Raw genomic sequence first — 19,152 nt, 5'->3', positions numbered from 1 at the left:
ACCTTGGGCCAGTCGCTGCCTCTCAGCCTCAGAGGAAGGCAATGGTAAACCAACCCCTGAATACTGCTTACCATTCATAGGGTCACCATAAGTCGGAATCGACTTGAAGGCAGTCATTTCCATGTTAATATAAAAGCCCACTTGCTCAGTAAGCTTTGTGTGGACACTGGAGCACCTATGAAACTTGAGAATATTTGTTGCAATGTTCAAGTTTGTACCAGTAATGGGGTGGGGAAAATATTTCTCTTATTATATTTTTCCATGGCAAAATACTCATTTGTAAAGATGTACAGTTTTTAAAATGAATTAATAAAAATGCACTAAATTAATAAAGTTATGAATCCAAACAAATTCAAACCCTTCCTTGGAAATTAAGGCTTTGAATTTGTTTGAATATATAATTTAAACCACCTAAGTAAAGTGTGAGTTATTAATCCCATCTTCAAGTATTTCAGTTAATCTATATTTGACTACTGGAATATGTGGAATTTGCTAAAGGGCAACACAAAGTTTTCCCAAAGAAAAATCAGAAAGTTTTCCAGATAGTTCTTTATTTCAACATTTGCCGGAACCTCCACCCCAGAGCTTTCACACACAACATCTGCATGCACTGTCATTCCCCATCAGTTTTCACTTTAACAACTCCTTCACATCTGTAATTAATTTTAAACTCAGAGGGTGAAATCCAATTGTGTCCTCTGTCAGTGGAACAGACTTCCACACATGCAATGGGACTTTCTTCTGCAGTCCCAAAATCTCCTCCAGAGCATGCGTGCTTGTGCTCTGGAGCAGATCTGGAGATACAGGGGCTTCAGGAGAGAGGAGAGGAAGGAGAAGTCCTGTTATGCTATCCACTCATGCAACATTAGATATTTCCCAAAAAGTTTAAAAAAGTGATTGGCAATATTTCAGTATTAAAGCATAAGGTGCAGACAGCAAATGGACAAAAACGAATAAGCCCCACGTGTGAATTTTGTACATCACTCAGACTTCCACTTACAGCCAGAAAACCTGATGGCAGAATTAAAGAACACTGTCCTGGACATAGCACAATATACCCAGATTCAGATTAGCTTATTTTTGCAATAAGCCATCAGAGCCTATTTGTTTTCATCAAACATGATTAATGAATCGGGGGGGGGGAATAGCAATAATAAAAACTTCTACTTTCTTAATCCAGTCACACATTAACAATATGTAAATTCTTTGTTACACCTGATAGTTCAGTCTTACAGAAAGAGGTTATGGAAGTACAGCTTGAAATCCTGTGTTCACTTTGCACTAAAATTCTGAAATTATCTTGAAAAATTACGCTCGGTGAAGTCACCTTACAATTTTTTGTCATTGTCATTATTTTATTTATATACCTTCAGCCTCGTTTATGCTCAATGCAGATATTTTCTTGCTCCAATTTGGCCTTGCAACAACCACATATGACCAATTACTGTTGTTTTCCATTGTTCCACCAAACTTGAGACAGTGATCAGCCCCTCAGCTCACTTGGCTAAAGGCAAATCCAGATGTGACAACAACAGATCCATGTTTAAACAACAGAATGAGGGTATGCATAGTTGAAAGTGCATAGCTGATGAGTGCAGAACCCTCCACTCACCTGCTGCTTACCTTCCCACACTCTGTCTGCGCCCCCCAAGATGTTTTTCTTTTTAGCCAAGTTCCTGTGCTCACTGGAAGAAAAGCGTTTGGGGAAAGGTCAAGTGTTGATGGTGGGGGGAATGCTTTTGTGCACTCATCATTATTCATGTCTCCCTTTTCCTCTTAAAAAAATAAGAAAAGACCCACAGTCCCACTTCCTCTATGTGACTGAGGTAGATCCATGTTTAAAACACACATATTGCCACCTCAAATTTGACCCTGAGATAGGATCCCAAATGTCCCAGGCCCAATGCAAAATCCTTGGTTCAAATTTTCCTCTAGCACACCAGGAAAGAGGGTAAGAAGCTACCACCACAACCCCACCATTCAACACAAGTATTCATCCCCACCCAGCCCCGAAACCTGTTTAAACAGATTTACTACGGACTCCTGCAGCAGGTGGTGGCCCTTACTTTGCACTTGATCGTCATAACCTGCAACACATTTGGGCTGCAATTTTAAGCATAATTACTTACAAGGAAGTTTTCAGCGAACAGGTGTGCTGAATTCCAGAGTTTTTACTTGACCCAACAGTTCAGGTTTTACTTCAGCTTTTTCCTATTCTTTCCCTTAACTTGGATAAACTCCTTTAAAAATAACCATTGTTACCATGACTACATGACTACCATGAGCATGCTGGTAAGCACAACAGCTCCCCTGCCTTATCTTATTTTTTGAAGAACAGCATGTCACCAGAAGCTTGAAAAATTATCTCTGGCCTCTCAATGTGCTGTAATTTTTCTGTCCTGCCAATAAAATGGATACAGCAAGAAAAAGACTTTTCAGGTACCTTGTATGATTTGTGTGGCTCCTTCACACCCTATTCCTCTCCCTGTAAACCATGTATAGTGTGATGAAGTTTGGAAGAAAAACAGATAGACCTGAGGGCAGTCAGAGGATCCTGATAAGGAAAAAATGAACCCGCTGCTACTCTGGAAATATCGTGGACCTGCTGAGCAATAATTGTGCATACTTTTCTAGGACTGAAGTTCCCCTCAACTCAGTGGGACCTACTTCCAAGCAAGCATACACAGATTTGAGTTGCACATCTGTTAATACATGGGTTCCTAAATTGTGGTCCACGAGCTTCATTCAGGTGGGCCATGGTGTGTCTGTGGATTTGTAGCTGACTATGGGAGATGACATCCATTGGATTAAACATTCATACTGATTTTCAATTTTATTGCTTCTTTTATTTCTCATATTACATTTTACTGTATTACAATTTGATTTCTATAGAATTCAAATTGTAATGCAATATATACGAAATACAATTACAAAACATACAGCACCTAGCACAGCACAACTTGCTACAACAGGCAGAAAAATCATGAAGTGGCCCACCAAGACCCTCAGCAATTGTCAAGTGGTCCATGGGGGGAAAATGTGGGAGCCACTGCATAATGTGCAGCAACCCTAAAGTCTTCGTGCAGCAGCACTTTGCAGCATGCCTTTGCTTGTGGGTGCAGTCTCTTAAACCGTCTAAACCATTTTGAAAAAGGGCTGTGGGTGCCAATCACAAAATAGCTGCCATGGGTGTGTGGCATAACACAACACGGTTGACATGGCAGGCATGGCATAATACAAAATTAGAGAGAATATTACTGCTCCCCCCCACCCCACGGACAACCTTATGCTTGCTGTGGGAAGTCAGCTATGTCCTACTGGTCCAAACTGTGGAGATCACACAGTATTGATTTCCCTGCCACTCAAGCACACAACAATGCTGTTGCTGTTTAATGTCAACAGGGAGCGTTCTCCAGTAGCAGGAAAAATATGCAAGGTGGCCATATCACACTCACTCTTACACACATACCAGCACACATACATATTGTTATGAGCATGGGGGGGGGGGTTGGAATGGATGATTTCTATGGGTCACCTTTCCAGCCTCTGATTTGGAATCCTATGCCCTGGGGGCTGGCTCTGCTAGCCAGATGAATCTCCTTCGTTAATTAAATAGAGTGGCCAGGTAAGATAATGGGCCGATCAGTTGCCTAGAAACAGTGAATGGGCTAGGAAGACCCCTTTTGTGATTGAAACTCTTCTGGAGGAGAGTCTCTCCCCCCACTTCTGGGAGCTGGCAGAAGTGTGTTTGTAGTTTTTTAGTGTGTTCTAGAGAATGGCTGGGGCTGCAGGCACGCAGAGAGGCTATCCCTCTGCATCACGGCTATAGGATACCCCTGCACCCAGATGGAAAGCTGAATATTGGACTGCTGATGCATTGAACCTCTCCATCCTTGAGCTCAGGTTGGAATGTGTGTAAATAAATAAACCATATTTCATAAAGACACCGCAGTCTCCGCTGACCTTCTTCCCAAAGGAAACCAAACCCTGGGGAGGCGCAGAGACCCCTGAAATCTCACCGCTCGGAGACTGGGGGAGGCACGCAACAATATCATAGCCACACACGTATCTCTTCCTCATTCTCTCTCTCTCTCTCTCACACACACACACACACTTCACATATACTGTATACAGGCACACATACATCTCTCACTCTCTCTGCCCGGTGCATTTCTCCCACATATTCATATATATCTCCCCCCCCAAACACATACATCTCTCCTTCCCTCTCTGCCCAAGTGAATCTATCTAAATCATATGCACAAAACATACTTGAACAGCCCCCTCACACATATTCAAAAAACCCTTCCACAAAAGAAGTGTCTGCCATTTTTTTACCTCCCCCAAAAGTCTATTTTTTTTAAGTTCCCCAAAAATAGCTGAGGTTCACCTATCCAAAACCTGCAAGCACTGTCGTACCAACAATCTCTTTACGGGCACCATGGCACCTACAGGTGCCAGGTTGTTGGTCACTCATGCCTGCAATTAAAATGGTTTGACTTTGATCTTAAACCACTTAACTAAAAGTCAGTTCTGTTGAAATGAATGGTAACAAAAATCAAGGAGGGCACAGGCCACCAAAATCCCCATGTGGCAGCAAAAATATTCACAACCAGCACGGTGTATTAGTATAAGCATAGTAGCCTAAGTTAAACTGTGGCATGTATTCTAGAATTCATTTCTGCTATATTTGCTGGAATTTAATTACATTTGTGAAGGTGCATACCAAACCATTTTCTAACCTATACATAACCATTCACTAAGCTACAAAGGAGGGCTTTATCTGATCAACTAACCCAAAATATTTAAAATTAAGGTTCTTCTGCTGATTTCGAAAGTCATTACATCAAAAAGATTCCAGCAAAAAAAATGTCAGCTATCTTTCTTCATGACTAATTTGCAAAGATTCACACAAGTATCTCTTTAATAAACAAAACAAATGGGGCATGGTACAAATAAGATGCCTTCTTTGAGCAGATCTGGGTTCTTGCATAGCACAATCTTACGCATGTTTACTCAGAAGTGAGTCACACCATATTCAATGGAATAACTTACAGGTAAGCATGCAAGTAAGTTTTAACTTCTAAATGTCTGCTGAAAACCTTTCTGTTCTGCCAAGCTTATGCAGGCAATTAAAAATATGTTCTGTCACAATAGGTAACCTTTGTTTTTATTGTGTTTTGAATTTTTTTATTGTATGGTTGTTGTTTGTTTTGTTTTAAACTTCTTGTAAACCACTTTGATGTTTTAAACAAAATAGCAGTATAGTAATATATTTATAAATAAATAAATAAGATTACAATGTTCCTTATACAGTTACATGACAAATCTCTGGAGACTGTGGCCTGTATTTTAAAGCATATTAATATGTCATATCCCATGGGTGAAGACATATATCTATTTTGCAAGAAGATACATGTATATCAAGCAAGGCTGTCACATACATAAAAGAATGTTTACTTTAGTGATTGCCTGCTTCTCGACAATGTAATTACAGATTAAGTAATTGATCAAATATAAATAAACCTACACTTATGAGATATTATAGAAAATGTGAGATAACTTACAATGGGCAATATCCAATGTTGGTCATACTCAGAGTAGACCCGTTAACACAATGGACTTAATATACCTTCAAGCAGTGGTGGAGCTACAATAAGTCACCTGGGGATGGCTGTTTGCACCTGCCTTGCCTCATCCTCATAGTACCAGCAGAACACCTCAGTGGTATCATGTTTTGATGTCAACATATTGATGTAAGATCTAGTAGACATTGTTTAATTGTTAGGAATTGATTAGGAAAGGGTTAGGAAAGTGTGATATGTTATTCTATTTTTACTGAAAGTTGTTATTGTTGCTTTTTAATAATGTTATCATTTTGTTATTTAAATTTTGTAAATTGTACTGTTTTTATTGATACGTATTTCTATATTTGTGTTTATTTTTTGTAAGCTGCCTTGAGGGCATTTTGGCCAAAAGGCGGCATAAAAATAAACAACAACAACAACAATAATCCTCTAATCCTCCAATCCTAGGAGTCTTCTTCATTAGGATCCACTGCTAGAAAAAATGTGAGGGGGGTTTCTGGCCTATCGGGTCTATGTATAAAATCTTTTTTGTTTGCAGAGGGGAGGTCGCTAGGTCCTAAAGCCATCAGCTTTGGGGCTGCTATGGGATGTTAAAGGTACTGAACTCTGTTAAGTGAACTCACACTCATTTTTAAAATTTACTTTAAATGAATTGTTAATTATTGAATCAGAGTTATGTTACAGCAATAAAATACTTTTATTATGTATTATTTATTAATTAAATGTATATCCTGCTTTTCCTCCCAAAGGAGCCCAGGTTAGCAACCACATTCGCAAAGCCTTAAAACAAAACAATAAAAATAAAATAACAACGTATGTAGAAACATCTAAAACAATGACATACTCTCACAGTGAATAGTTTCAAGGGTGCCAGGAACAGAAACAGCACATTATGATTATATACTATTATTGCAGACTGCTTTTTTTCCTGTGGTTTGAGCTCAAAAGTATTTGTGTAAAAAGCAATATAGAAATAAATGGACTATGACCATGGCCTTTTTCTCCAGTGTGGAAGCAGCCTATTCTCCTGCCCTATGAAAATAGAGGATTCCTTTGTTTTCAAGAGGAGGAGAGAAAATGGGAAGGGTGGTATGCGTTCCGCATTGATTTGTATTACTGCACAAATATGGAGGCCTTTGGATTACAGTGAATTTTCCAGTCCATTTCTGCAAAACACTGTGGGAAGCAGCTATTTTCCCATACTGCTTGGCTGCAACCTCAAAAGCTTGCACTTTGTTTCCATATCAACGAGCTGCCCCCCTCAATCTGTTCTGGGGGTTCCCCAAGCATTCTGAGCAGATTTGGGGGAGTGTTGGAGCACCCAAGGAAAGAAGAGGGAAGGGAGGTTCCACTGTGAGGCCGAAGTCCTTGTGCGAACAGGACGACTGCCACTGTTCAGCAGCAGAGCCCACGCTTTGCACGTGGAAGGTCCCAGGTTCCGTCCCTGGCACCTCCAGTTTAAAAAGGCTCAGGCGATGGGAAAGACCTCTATGCTGGAAACATGGAGAGCTGTTGGCAGCTGGGTGTGTGATATGGGGCTAGACAGGCAAGTCATCTGAGCTGGTTTGGGGGTGTATATATCTATACATCTATCTATATCTATATCTACTGTATATATAATCGTGTTGTTTCTTATAACAGTTCTCCTCCTCTTTCCCCAGGCGCAAAGAGGGCTGGGTCCTTTTGCACAGCATTACCTGTGGATGAGGCAGACGCTGTGGTTGCTGTGGTCGCGGACTGTGGCGGGCTGCTGCTTTCCAACAACAGGCAGGAACCGTTGGCATTGTTTTCTTTCTTCACATACATTTCCGTGGCACTGGGCAATGGGATGGGATGACTGATCCCCAGCTCTTCCTCTTGAGCTTGCTGCCTTCTCAATGCAACCTGGGAATGAGAATGTTTCACTGTGTTTGCTCTCTAGTTTGAAAAAAAAAATTACACCAGCAGCAGCAACTTAACAGCAAATGTGATGAAAAATGCTAGATGGAACTGAAATGTCATTTTTAACAGTTTGTGTTACGATAAGGGCAGGAGAGGGAGCTGAACGGTAGAGCAGCTGTAAAACCACCACCACCTTTCTTCATTTATGATCACTTAACCTTAGACAAAGCCAGGACTCCAATTCAAAAAAATCACTGAAGTCAACAAAGGAAAGACTTCCTTTGTTTCAATGAATTCTTGGTTGCTCTTGGAAAGATGATAAATTCAGGCTCTTGGAAGAGAATCAGATTCACACGAATAAAATGTAAAAACCACTATTGAAATCCAGAGACCTTTGATATTGTTCTCAAGTAATCTATGTGGTTCCTCCAGAAGGGCCTGCAGCAGAAAAAAGTATAGGGTGGGAACGTACAAAGTGACTAAGGTAGGACTTGTTTTAGGGATCTGTTATTAAACAACATGATGATTGTCCATCTCTCTCAAAGGGAAATCATTTGAGCCTAGGGTGTGGGTGGAGAAGCATCCTGGGAGATGTAGCTCTGCATCAGCAAGAGAACAAGCTGTACTTGCCATTGATAATTTCGCAAGGAGCTTGTGGTTTCTTTTCAAAACACCGTGTTCCTGCATCAGAATTAAGATTTCAGAAGGCTTGTTCCCTCAGGAATCTCATGAGAGCCAATCTAGGAAGACTATTCTTGAAAATGCAAGAATTCCTTCATTCAAACCAGGTTTTGTGTGTATGTTTTTAAAGCTATGCATTGCCACTATAGTGAAAGCGGAGGAACAGCACAGGAGCAGGCTGTGCGTTCTGGGCCATTAAAGGAGGCATATGTAAAGTGCAAGTGTCCCCTTTCCCTGAGTTTAGTCTTGCCACTTGGCTCCTGAGCCTTTAACAGCTGCATTATAGACATGGAGAGGCAGTGGTGGGGTAACACAGGGGGCTGATAACATAAAAATGGCAACTAGATTTGGCTATGAAGAGGAAAAAGCTCAGCTGATGATAAAGCAGGTGAATCCAAGCACTGAAGGTGATGCCATGGTCAAAGAAGCAAGGGTAAGTACAGCATGCAAACATTATCAGCGTGTGACGCATGAGGCTAAGAAAAGCATGTTATCATTTATCAGAATAACAGCTATGATTCCATATAAATCCTGATTAAATGTGCAATCTTTGGACAACATTATTACTAATCTTCTATCAATTGCACTGTCTTCCAATTTGTTTCCAGGCCCTAACTCAAGCGACTGGTGTATCCCCTAAATGGCTTAGTGCCAGGATTTCTGAAAAGCCTCCTCCTCCTTCCATATGAGTTTGCTAGAATGTTGAGATCATTGTCTCGGGTGCAAAAGAACTTTGATTGGTAGGGACGTGGAACGAGGCCTTTTCTGTGGCAGCACCCCAGTTTGGAATTCCCTCCCTGGCTCCACCCTTGTAACGTTTAGGAGAGCAGCAAAAGCATTTTTATTCTGCCTGGCTTTTAATTTGACATGAAAAAGGTTTCAGCTCCACTTTTTTTTTTTAATGTTTTGTTTTAGCTCTGTTATTGTTTCAAATATGGGGTTTTTTTTTGTATTTTCTTCTTCTGTAAACAGCATTGGGGACTCTTGTCAGGACCAAAAGGCAGTAGAAATATGTTGCAATAATACAGTAAATAAGCTCTGTAGAAACAACTGAAGCTGTTTGGTTATACAAGCAAGACTATGATGTAGGCAAGATGAGGTTCTCATGCCCACTATGTAGATAAGTCACATTGAGGACCAGGATGTTGCTGGACTACCATTCCCATCTTCCCTGAACATTGCTGCCTGGGGCTGATGGGAGCAGCAGTCCAACAATACCTGGAGGGTGACAGGTTTCCTGCACCTCTGATGTAAGCAATACAATTCAGTTGCTCTCAGAGCTACAGACTTCTAGGAAATGGAGGTGAAATCCAAGAGCCTTTTCAGAATCAGGCACAAACATCTCATTGCTGCTTCTCTTTCTACTACAATCTTCAGCAAACGTAGTCACATAAAGAAAGGTCACTCGCATGGATGTCTCTTGCTTGTTCCCCATTTTTACTACCTAGCTCCCCCACCAAAAAAATCTTCATTCCACTATTCCTTGGCAATCCGTCTCCTTTCTTCCTGCCTTGGCCATCTAAAGTAGACTTCAAGTCCTCTGAATGAATTCCACGGTCCTGTTTGGATAGGACATGCAGCGTGTTGTAAGTGAACAACAGACAGTAAAAGGGCAAGCAAAGATTGCAAACAGAGTTTCAAACTGACAATCAGCAGTTGGTACTCCAGGACTGAAAAGGTGTTTAGGGCTGCAATCCTGAACATGCTTACTAGGGAGTAAGTCTCACAATACACAGCAGGAATTGCTTCTGAGTAAGCATGCATAGGACTATACTGTACTATGAAGCTGCAATCCTATCCATTACCTGGAAGCAAATCCCATAGAACACATGCCGATTTCTGAGTAAACATGCACAGGATCAGCCTTCGGAGGTAGACTGTAAGTCCCTAGTCTTTATCATTCTTTTATTTAACTGCATATGCTAAAGTCTGCAACCATTCGAGCCCTTTTCCACAGTGCTATGGCTTCTGTTATATGATCTTGCACTTGACTACAGGTATTGTGCTTTACAGAGTTCTGTTAACCACAATACCTGTAGTCCAGTGCAAGACCAATATAATGAATGCTTTCAGTTAAAAATACTTTAGAAGTGTCCTCTCAAAAGGCAGCTTTTAAATAGAATACATTCTGAATTCCAATCAAAGAAGGCAAGCTTTCAAACCCAGTTAAGTGATGTTATTCTGATTGAGGCATAACTTGCAACCCTGGACATAAGAAGAGCCCTGATGTATCAGCCCAAAAGCCGATCTGGTCCAACTTCTTGTTATCGCAGTGGCCAACCCGATGCCGATGGAAAGCCTGAAAGCAGGGCCCAAGTGCAATAGCACTCTTCCCACTTGTGATTTCCAGCAACAGGTATGTGGGGCATCCTGCCTCCCAACAGTGGAGGTGTAACATAGCCATCATGGCTAGTAGCCATTCATAGTTTTATCCTACATGAATTTGTCTAATCCTCTTTTAATGCCACCCAAATTAGAGGCCATCACTACATATTGTGGGATCAAATTCTATAGCTATAACTATGCACTATATGAAGAAGTACTTTCTTGTCTCTTCTCAATCCTCCAACATTTAGCTTCATTCACTGTCCCCATGTGAGAAAAAAATGTGTCTCTATCCACTGCCTCCACACCATGCATAATTTCATACACTTTGTCTCTTCCTCCCCTTTTCTCGAAACTAAAAAGTCTCTCCTCATAGGGAAGTTGCTCCAACTCCTTGATCATTTTGGTTGTCCTTTCCTGAACCTCTTCCAGCTCTACAATATCCAATGTTGTACTTATAATCAGAAAGAAACATATTTCAAAAACATGACAACTAACTTGGAATGGATCTTGTCCTCACTGCTATCCCTACTGAGGCAGATTCACTCTGTAACAGAAAATGCTACAGATTTCTGAAGTATTTTCCTAGAATTATAAATATATTGCTGACTAAGGACACAATCCAATCCGCATTTATGCTGGTCTGAGGGGAGCTGGATATGGGGGAAACTCTGGCTCAGCCAGCTGGGTCCCAGCTCAGCTTGGCTGCACCGCCTTAAGTCCCTCAGCTCTGCTCACAGAATCATAGAATGGGCTCAGCCGAGACTGGTACAAGTGGCGTAAGGCCTCAAAAAGGGGTGTGTCAAGGGAGGGATCAAGCTGAGGGGCCTTAGGCCACATAAAACTCATGTTTAGAGCGCTCCTGCAGGTCTCAATCCAAGTGAAAGTTCCACTGGGAAAAAGGTCAGTTTAAGAAAATAATTACAATATAAGTCAATGGAGAAGGCTTACTCTCCAGTAGGGGTATTTAGAGAGCAAGCTTTTACTTCCTGGCCCTGCGCACAGCTCCTGCCGGTGTTCAGCCAACCCATAGGTTCCTGAATGACAACTGGATGTGGCTGACCTTTACGCAGGCTTCTCTTGCTCCAGCACAAATTATGCCGGCTTCCCCTGAGTTCGATTGCTCTGTGACTGCTGGAACATACCCCTCCAGCTTTGGGAGTTTGTATTTGATCAGCAGTAGCTCAGTGTTAAATTAATGCTTGAAATCCACCTGTTTCCTCTGGAATGTTTGAAAGAAATGGTATGGATCCTCCTGGAGCAGAAGGGAATTAAACCCTAGGGAGGGTGCCTTTTTGAAAGACCTACTCAAGAATCCCTTAGCCACTGAAATTCAAATTATCTCAGTTTAACTGGGATGTGAATACAGGCAAGGAAATATGGAGTAGCCAATATCTTTCTTCTGAACAAGTGAGCAAAGAGAAAGAGCAGTAATGTAATCCTTACTGAGACTGCAGTGCAAACAAGTACAGAAATAAAGTACATATAACAACAACAACAACAAAGAACATTTAATTAATGTTTGGAAAGGTAGGTACTGCACACATTATGCTTAGTTTCTATGCTGAAAACCACCAAGCAACTATACAGCTCAGTTAAACTGAAGTATCAGGACTGTTAAGGTTGCAAACTACAACAGAACAGCCTAACAAATGAGATCAATTGTGACGGCTGTCTTTGCAAAATATTCAGAAATGGCATGCATGTATCCAGCAATAAAACCATGTTCTGGTCTTGCTATAAATAAAAAAACTATAATAAGTGAGATAAAACTTCTAACAGGATATGATTTGCCAATTGATCCACTGGTCATACTTTTTGGTATGTTAAGAACTTGGTCTGATCAGTGGAAATAGAATTGGTAATTTGTTAACAGCTGCTGGCATAACAGTGTGTTAACTGGAAGAAATGGCTATCCCCACATTAGAGGATTGGATAGTAAAACTAACTAATATTATGTGAGTAATAGAAGGGAGACAACTTGGTAACCTATTAATTGAAAAGTGGAGCAACTTTGTTCTGGGGGGTCACCAACCCGGTGCCCATGAAGGCCTTCATGGCAGGTAACACAAATTCTGAGCTTTCCTTTTTCCTTTTAAAAAGGTAAGCCTCTAGTCCTCCTAGCAAGATAGTCATGGAGCAAAATGTGCAGGTACCCTTCTAAGTGATCTATGTGAAATGAGCAGACCTGGCTGCTCCTGCCTGTCAGTGTTTTTTAGCCAAGTCAGAGCTGGGAATGACAAGTGAGTTGTTTGGACACCAGACAACAGGAATCCCTGGGGTCCTAAAGAGCTGCTGCTTTGCTCTCCCTTTTAGCATGCTTTTCCTGCTTCTGTCTTTTTTTCTAGAGACCCTAGTCTTTCCTTCCTTTTCCCCTAGCAACCAGGATGCATCTTTTCTGTGCTAGGTTCACCTAAGATCATATAGTGCCCAGAAGTTATTTTCTGCAAATACTACTACATAATAAGTGTGGGTGAATGTTAAAGAATCCCCCTCCCTCAAAAGGCAAATGTAAAAACTTTGCAAAGAGGCTTAGGCTTTGGTTTAGGGTTGGCATTGGGGAAAAAGAGGGTTCTTGATCCTGTGACAGCTGTATGGCAGGCAGAAATTTGACATGTCATGCCTTTTCTAGTATGGAAATATAATTATGGGAAGTTTCACCATGACTACTCTCTAATTTTGAGTTGTGCCATGCCCCCTGGCAGCAATTTTGTGACTGATGCCCCCAGCACTCTCAAAATTTGAAATGTGCCCTCTAATCCAAAAAAGGTGGTGACCCCTGTGTTACCAGAACAAGCCTGAAGAAAATATCCAATCATATGTACTACTAGAAACACTGTAAAAATAATAACTGGTATATCTATATTTAAATGTATATTTATTTCTTTTTTTTATTCTGAGATTGGGCTTTTATAACTGGTTACATCTTTATTATATACATCTTTTTCTGTGAAAAAACTCAGATAAAAATGATTAAAACACTGGTATTAAAAACATAAATTACTATGAAGATACACAGATCATGCTTATTATTAAGGTTAATGGGACATTCACTGAAATTTAAATATCTTAGTTTAACTGGGAAAAACAGAAGGGAGTAGAAAAAGAGGAAGACCAAACAAGAGATGGATTGATTCCATAAAGGAAGCCACAGACCTGAACTTACAAGGTCTGAACAGGGTGGTACATGACAGATGCTCTTGGAGGTCACTGATTCATAGGGTCGCCATAAGTCATAATCCGACTTGAAGGCACGTAACAGCAACAACAAGGTTAACTGGAATGTAAATATGGGCTACTTGTTATCTATGGACTGATGACTGAAACTCTTGAAATGCTCTAAAACTGGGAACTGTGAAAACATTTGTAACAGATCTTTTTCATCCCATTTTGCATCAGGCCAAGTCATTACATAGCATTTTACATGGGGGGAAACAGATTTATAATGGGGAGAGAAAGAACAAGAATCCAACAATATATATGAAAGGTATTTACACACTAATTTGCAACTCAACCTTTTGAGTTGTTATTTTGCAAAGTGATTGTTTTCACTTATGGAGAAGACCAGGCAAATCAAAATATTTTTGTGCTTGTAAAACAAAGCCAACCTACTTCCAAGAATCCCAAATTCTGGAGTTTCTGCTTAATAAAGATTGGGAGTTTTCATCTTATTTATGATTTCAATTGTTTTCATCCCAAAGAACAAAGTTTCCCCCCTGACTAACAGCACTATCCTATACATATCTACTCAGAATTAAGTCTCACTGAGGTCAATGTGGCTTACTCCCAGGTAAGTGGATATAGGATTGCAGGACATGAGCTATTATTTGTACTATAAAACCCTTTTAATATTTTCTAAATGCATTTTTTAGTGTAACCATATGCCTTCCCGGAATGTAATTATAAGTCTTTCCAACCTCCAATGTAATTGTTTTAGTTTAGAGATTTCCCTCAACAATATTCAACTTCCCCCCCCTCTAATTTTAGTTTTAAATTGTATACACTTAACTCCAGTGATTTTGTTTCACAAGCAAATATAGGAAAACAAAGGAGAACCCATTATACAGAACTTGTTGAATACTGGTCTACAGAATACAGCCTATAGCCATAGCTGATATACAAGGTACAAGGGAGATAAAGATTCAAAAACGACAGAGAGAATTTATATAATGGATATTATTTCAAACCAATAAACAAACCCCAGCACATATTTTTTTTGTTTAGTAGTTGGACTATTTTTTTCTTTTAATGTAACATGGTGTGACGTATCTAAGAATATTATAGGGGTAAACTCAACTCTTGAATGGTGAGCTTTTTAACACAATACTATGCATGCTTACTCAGAAATAAGATCCACTGTATTCAATATGGGTTACTCCCAGGAAAACTAGCACTGCAGCCGTATCACTGGACTCTTAATTACACATCCCCTAAGTGCCCCCCCAATCCAGGAGAAAAGTACTTGAGATTGCAATTCTACGCACCCTTAGGCAGCAGCCCACTGATCTCAGTGGGTCTTACTTTTGAGAATACAAATGCGAATTTTCAAATGCGAACTGCTGGCGTGATCCCTTCTCCGCGATTAGCATGCCAGAGCACGCAAGTGGCGTATGTATCAGCCTACCTCGAATTTCAAACATGTCATATTCGAGCGGGAATAAGGTCTCCCGCATCTTACTCCCCCAGAAGATTCTTCACCCCCATCTTCCACTACCGCTCCTCACCTGGGCGGCCATCACCCGTTGTCTCTCGGCGATCAAGCTGCATTTTTTACACTGGCAGTCTCTCCACATGCAGAACCGCTTGTGCCCTTTCAGAGGCGAAGAATATCCGTGGTTCCTACACCGTGCGCACTTGGGGAGCCGAGGGGACTTTTTCCCCGAAGTAGGGGTGGCACCAGCAGGACCCCCTGCGTTGCTTCCAGCTCCTGCGGCTGCCAGCGCAGAGGATTTCCCGAAAGTGCCCATCTTACCCCCTTGGCCGTGATGCTCCGATGATGCCGAAGGCTTGTTGAACGAGGACTCGTTGGGCATCCTTTTTTTTTCTCTCTCTCTCTGGCCGATTGATTTGGCAAGGGAAATGTGAGGTTAAGATTTTTTTTAATTATTTTTTTTTACTGGGGGGACAGTAAGTATATCTTAATGATCAGTCAATTTATCTTTCGAGTCTTACAGACTATGGGCCTTCGAGAGTGCAGGTGCTCCTGCGCTCAGCCTGCAGGAAGCGGTTGCTCTTATTTGCTCAGGCTTCTGGCGCTAGCTGCGAAGCGGGGGGCACAGAAGTTTTGTTCAGGAGGCTGCAGGGGACGTTACAGGGGGAGACCTGGACACCCGACCGTGCCAGGCTCCGCCCCCCACCTGCTCCAGTGGGCTGCCATTTGCAAGGCCGAGCCCGCGGCCTCCTCCCTGAGCCTGCCGTGCTTATCGCCTTACGAGTGAGGGCCTCCTGTGAGGGCCAAAGTTTACTCAGTTATACTTTTGAATGCAGGGTTGTTGTTTCTTTTGAAAACAATAACGTGGTATGGTAGGGGCTTTAACACTGCCAGCCCACTGTGGTCCGGACTGGGATCCTCACCCCGCGCGCCTTTAAATTTGCAGTGGGGGAAAAAACCCGGTTGCTCCAATGGGAATGCTTACTCCCAGGGCAGTGTGCGTGCAGGGTCGCAGCCCGCGCGTGCTAGCTTCGAGTGCAGCCTCCTGATCCACAGACGGGGCGCTTTGCACTTTGCTGCAAAAGTAAGCAAGCAGCAAGCGCCGCTTCACCTCTGCAACAAGTTCAGTTTTATGGAAGGGCGGGCAGGTGAACTTGCATTGCTGACTGGGCGGACGGGGTCACATCATTTTGACCCATTTTCCTCCCCTTAAACCGCATACTTTGCAGGCAGCAATTAATTGTTATGCCTTTCATATATTCACTCTCGGAGAATTTTCAGCATGTTTACTTGGAAGTGGAAAGGGGCCTCTGTCCCGTGAAAAACTGTTTTAGCGATAGTGGTGAAAGAGAAGTGGGTTGAGACATCATCACTTTCCAAGGAGAACATGCACGGTACTTAACCCAGGGGCGGCTAACCTGTGCATCTCCAGATGTTGCTGGACTACAACTCCCATTATCGGCCATATTCATTGGTTGTGCTGAGCACTGGTGCCAGACTTCAGGGGGTCTTTAGCATGGATGCTGCTAAGGAACGTCAACACCCCACCCCCCACAATGCATGCCCTCCAGCCCCCAGTGCAGCCACTGTATTTTTATGCTGCTGGTGTGGGCACAGACTGGTGGTGACAGGAGCACCACTCACCACACTCTCCACCAGTCCACCGATGGCATTTTACTAGTGGGTAATTGGCACTGGCACTTTGGAATGGGAGCCAAGGTTGTCTTCCATCCACAGTGGCCACCCACTGGCTTAATTTACCCAAAATGCAATGCCCAGGCATATAGCTCTATAGATTTTGAAGGGAAGCCAAGCTCAGCTCCTACCTAAAGTGGCCGCCTGCCATTTAAATTTGCCCTATGTTACAGGACAGCATATTGCATTTGGGTAAGTGAAAATAGTGGGCAGCCACTGCGGATGGAAGCCAAACTTGGTTCCCATCATAAGTGGTGCCACAGTCCACCCACCACTAAAACAGCCATACAGGGGCCAGATGCATAGGGCAGTGAGTGGCATTACACCCAGGTCACGCTAGTGGGGACCCTTCTGAGCCCCTGGGGTCCTTGGTTAATGCCTTACCTGACATAGCCAGGGCTGATGGCAGCTAGAGTCTAAGGACAGGTTGACAGCCCCACAGGTTATCCCCTCTTACGTTAGTCTCATTGTGTTAAGACAGGTTTACCAGAGACAGAAGTGGGGATGAGTGAACAGCAGTCCTCTTTCCAATTGCCTTTTAATTCTTGAGGGAAAAACAACTATTGTTTGTCTTCAACTTACGAATCAACTATATTCCCTGCACAGTGAAATAAATGCGTGGAAAGGAAGAATGTCTTTTAGATTCTAACTTTCTTTTTTTTAAAAAACAATGTCTTGTGAGTATGGTTAATGTGGTGTGGAACACAAAAAACAACCATTTTTAATTTGAATAATAATTCCTAGGTATGTGGGTCTTTAATTCAAATGATCTGAGGGATGCAAACTTTGTTCCAAAGAGATGCTGTTGTTAAAGATGTACATTATCAATTGCTGTTTGTCATTTCTTGCTATAGAAACCTCCTTCCCAGGAAGTAGCCTCTCCCACATTATTAAATGGCGAGTATGATAGAGGAATGAAAAAAATGTTAACATTTCAACACGTATAATGCGAGTCACTGTGACATCGTTACCCATATAACAAGAAATGCAAAACACAATTGACGTGTTCTATGTGAAACCAAACTGGCCCATGCTCAAAGCAGAAAAGTTGTGAGGATTCTTTAAAGTTGGGAACACACAACAGCTTTTTCCCCAGAGAATCAAAGTAGAGTCACTTCCAGGAGATGTATTTATTGAGCAGTCATGCTGATTTCCTGGCACAAAGTTTCTGGGGAGATTATGTGGCATTGGCCATTTATTGAGCATTCATTTCGATTTGTTTGTGGAGAAGTTATATGGCATCTTGTCAATCAATTTTTAAAAACTAATCTTTATTAAAAAAAATAAAAATTATAGAAAAAAGCAAAAAGAAAAGGAGAAAAAAGTTTTTTTACAGATACAACTTGTTCATCTTGTGTGTGTTAATATATATATATATATGAAATAATAAATAATGATCAAAAAGAAAAGACATATATAGTCAAAAGTATAAACATAGTTACATATACAGAATAAGTCAAAGCCAAGAAAATAATTTGTATAGATGACTTATTCTCCTGATACATTTGGTTCCAAAAACTAATAAAAATTGCCCAATTTTCTATATATTGCCTGTTTCTCATCTTAAATATGTTACTTTAATCATACTGATGGAATCCCAGATTCTGTTCAACCAGGCAAGAACTGATGGTGCTCTAGATTGCTTACAATGTTTTGCAATTTCAGTTTTTGCTAATGGTAATAAAAGTTACTATTTTGAACTACTACACCCATCAGTCCAATCCAGTGGCCATGCTGGCTGGGGCTGATGGGAGTTGTAGTTCAAAAAAGTAACTTTTCCAAGCTGAGTTATCAGTTCCAAGTCTGTCTATAACTACATCTTTAAAATAATTTAGTAAAATAACACATGCTTCATGAGGTAATCTATATCCAGTTATTTCATATGTATGTTTTAGTATATTGTCCCAATGTTTTGGTATTTCTGGAACAAAGTGTGTTTTCTCGCATCTTTCGTTACCACAAAAGTCTGGGGTTTTTTTGTTTTGGTTTTTTGCAAGCAGGTTTGTTGTGCAAGAGCACCAAAACCTCTAATTGCACAGCCTGAATTTGCTGGTTTGCGGCCTATTGCCGAAATAAAACACAAACACCATTCATTGGGTTAAATCGTGGGCCACTTTATTAAACGGAATCAATTAGAATAATGAACCTGCAGAGGGGAAATCAAGTGCGGGAGCATTCTGATGATCCACGCAAAGCCTGCTTGCAGCCACAGGGCGACTAAACCTTGCCTGAGCCCGGGGCTGCCCTGTGCCAGACCCCAGCTCAAGCCACACCCTGAAGATGTGTAGGGGGTCCAACCCGCATCACCGCCCCCCGGAGCCATGAAACTCC

The 19,152-nt window shown here is 41.5% G+C and overlaps 1 protein-coding gene across 3 annotated transcripts in view; it reads right to left on the bottom strand.

The window, feature by feature from the left end:
- Window positions 1–16,040, bottom strand: part of DMRT1 (doublesex and mab-3 related transcription factor 1) — a 93,546-nt gene extending 77,506 nt beyond the window's left edge. For all 3 annotated transcript variants that reach the window (XM_061613321.1, XM_061613338.1, XM_061613347.1), the window contains exons 1-2: window positions 15,200–16,040; window positions 7,286–7,472 (exon numbers count right to left, since the gene is read on the bottom strand). In XM_061613321.1, the coding sequence (XP_061469305.1) occupies window positions 7,286–7,472; window positions 15,200–15,508 (496 nt within the window). In that variant the 5' untranslated portion in view covers window positions 15,509–16,040. The remainder of the gene's footprint in view (window positions 1–7,285; window positions 7,473–15,199) is intronic.
- Window positions 16,041–19,152: the final 3,112 nt, after the last annotated feature.

The sequence above is a fragment of the Rhineura floridana genome, chromosome 1 (assembly GCF_030035675.1).
Source record: "Rhineura floridana isolate rRhiFlo1 chromosome 1, rRhiFlo1.hap2, whole genome shotgun sequence".
Classification (NCBI taxonomy): domain Eukaryota; kingdom Metazoa; phylum Chordata; class Lepidosauria; order Squamata; family Rhineuridae; genus Rhineura; species Rhineura floridana.
The sequence above is the reverse complement of the archived record's forward strand: the minus strand, read 5'-3'. Positions and strand labels throughout refer to the sequence as shown.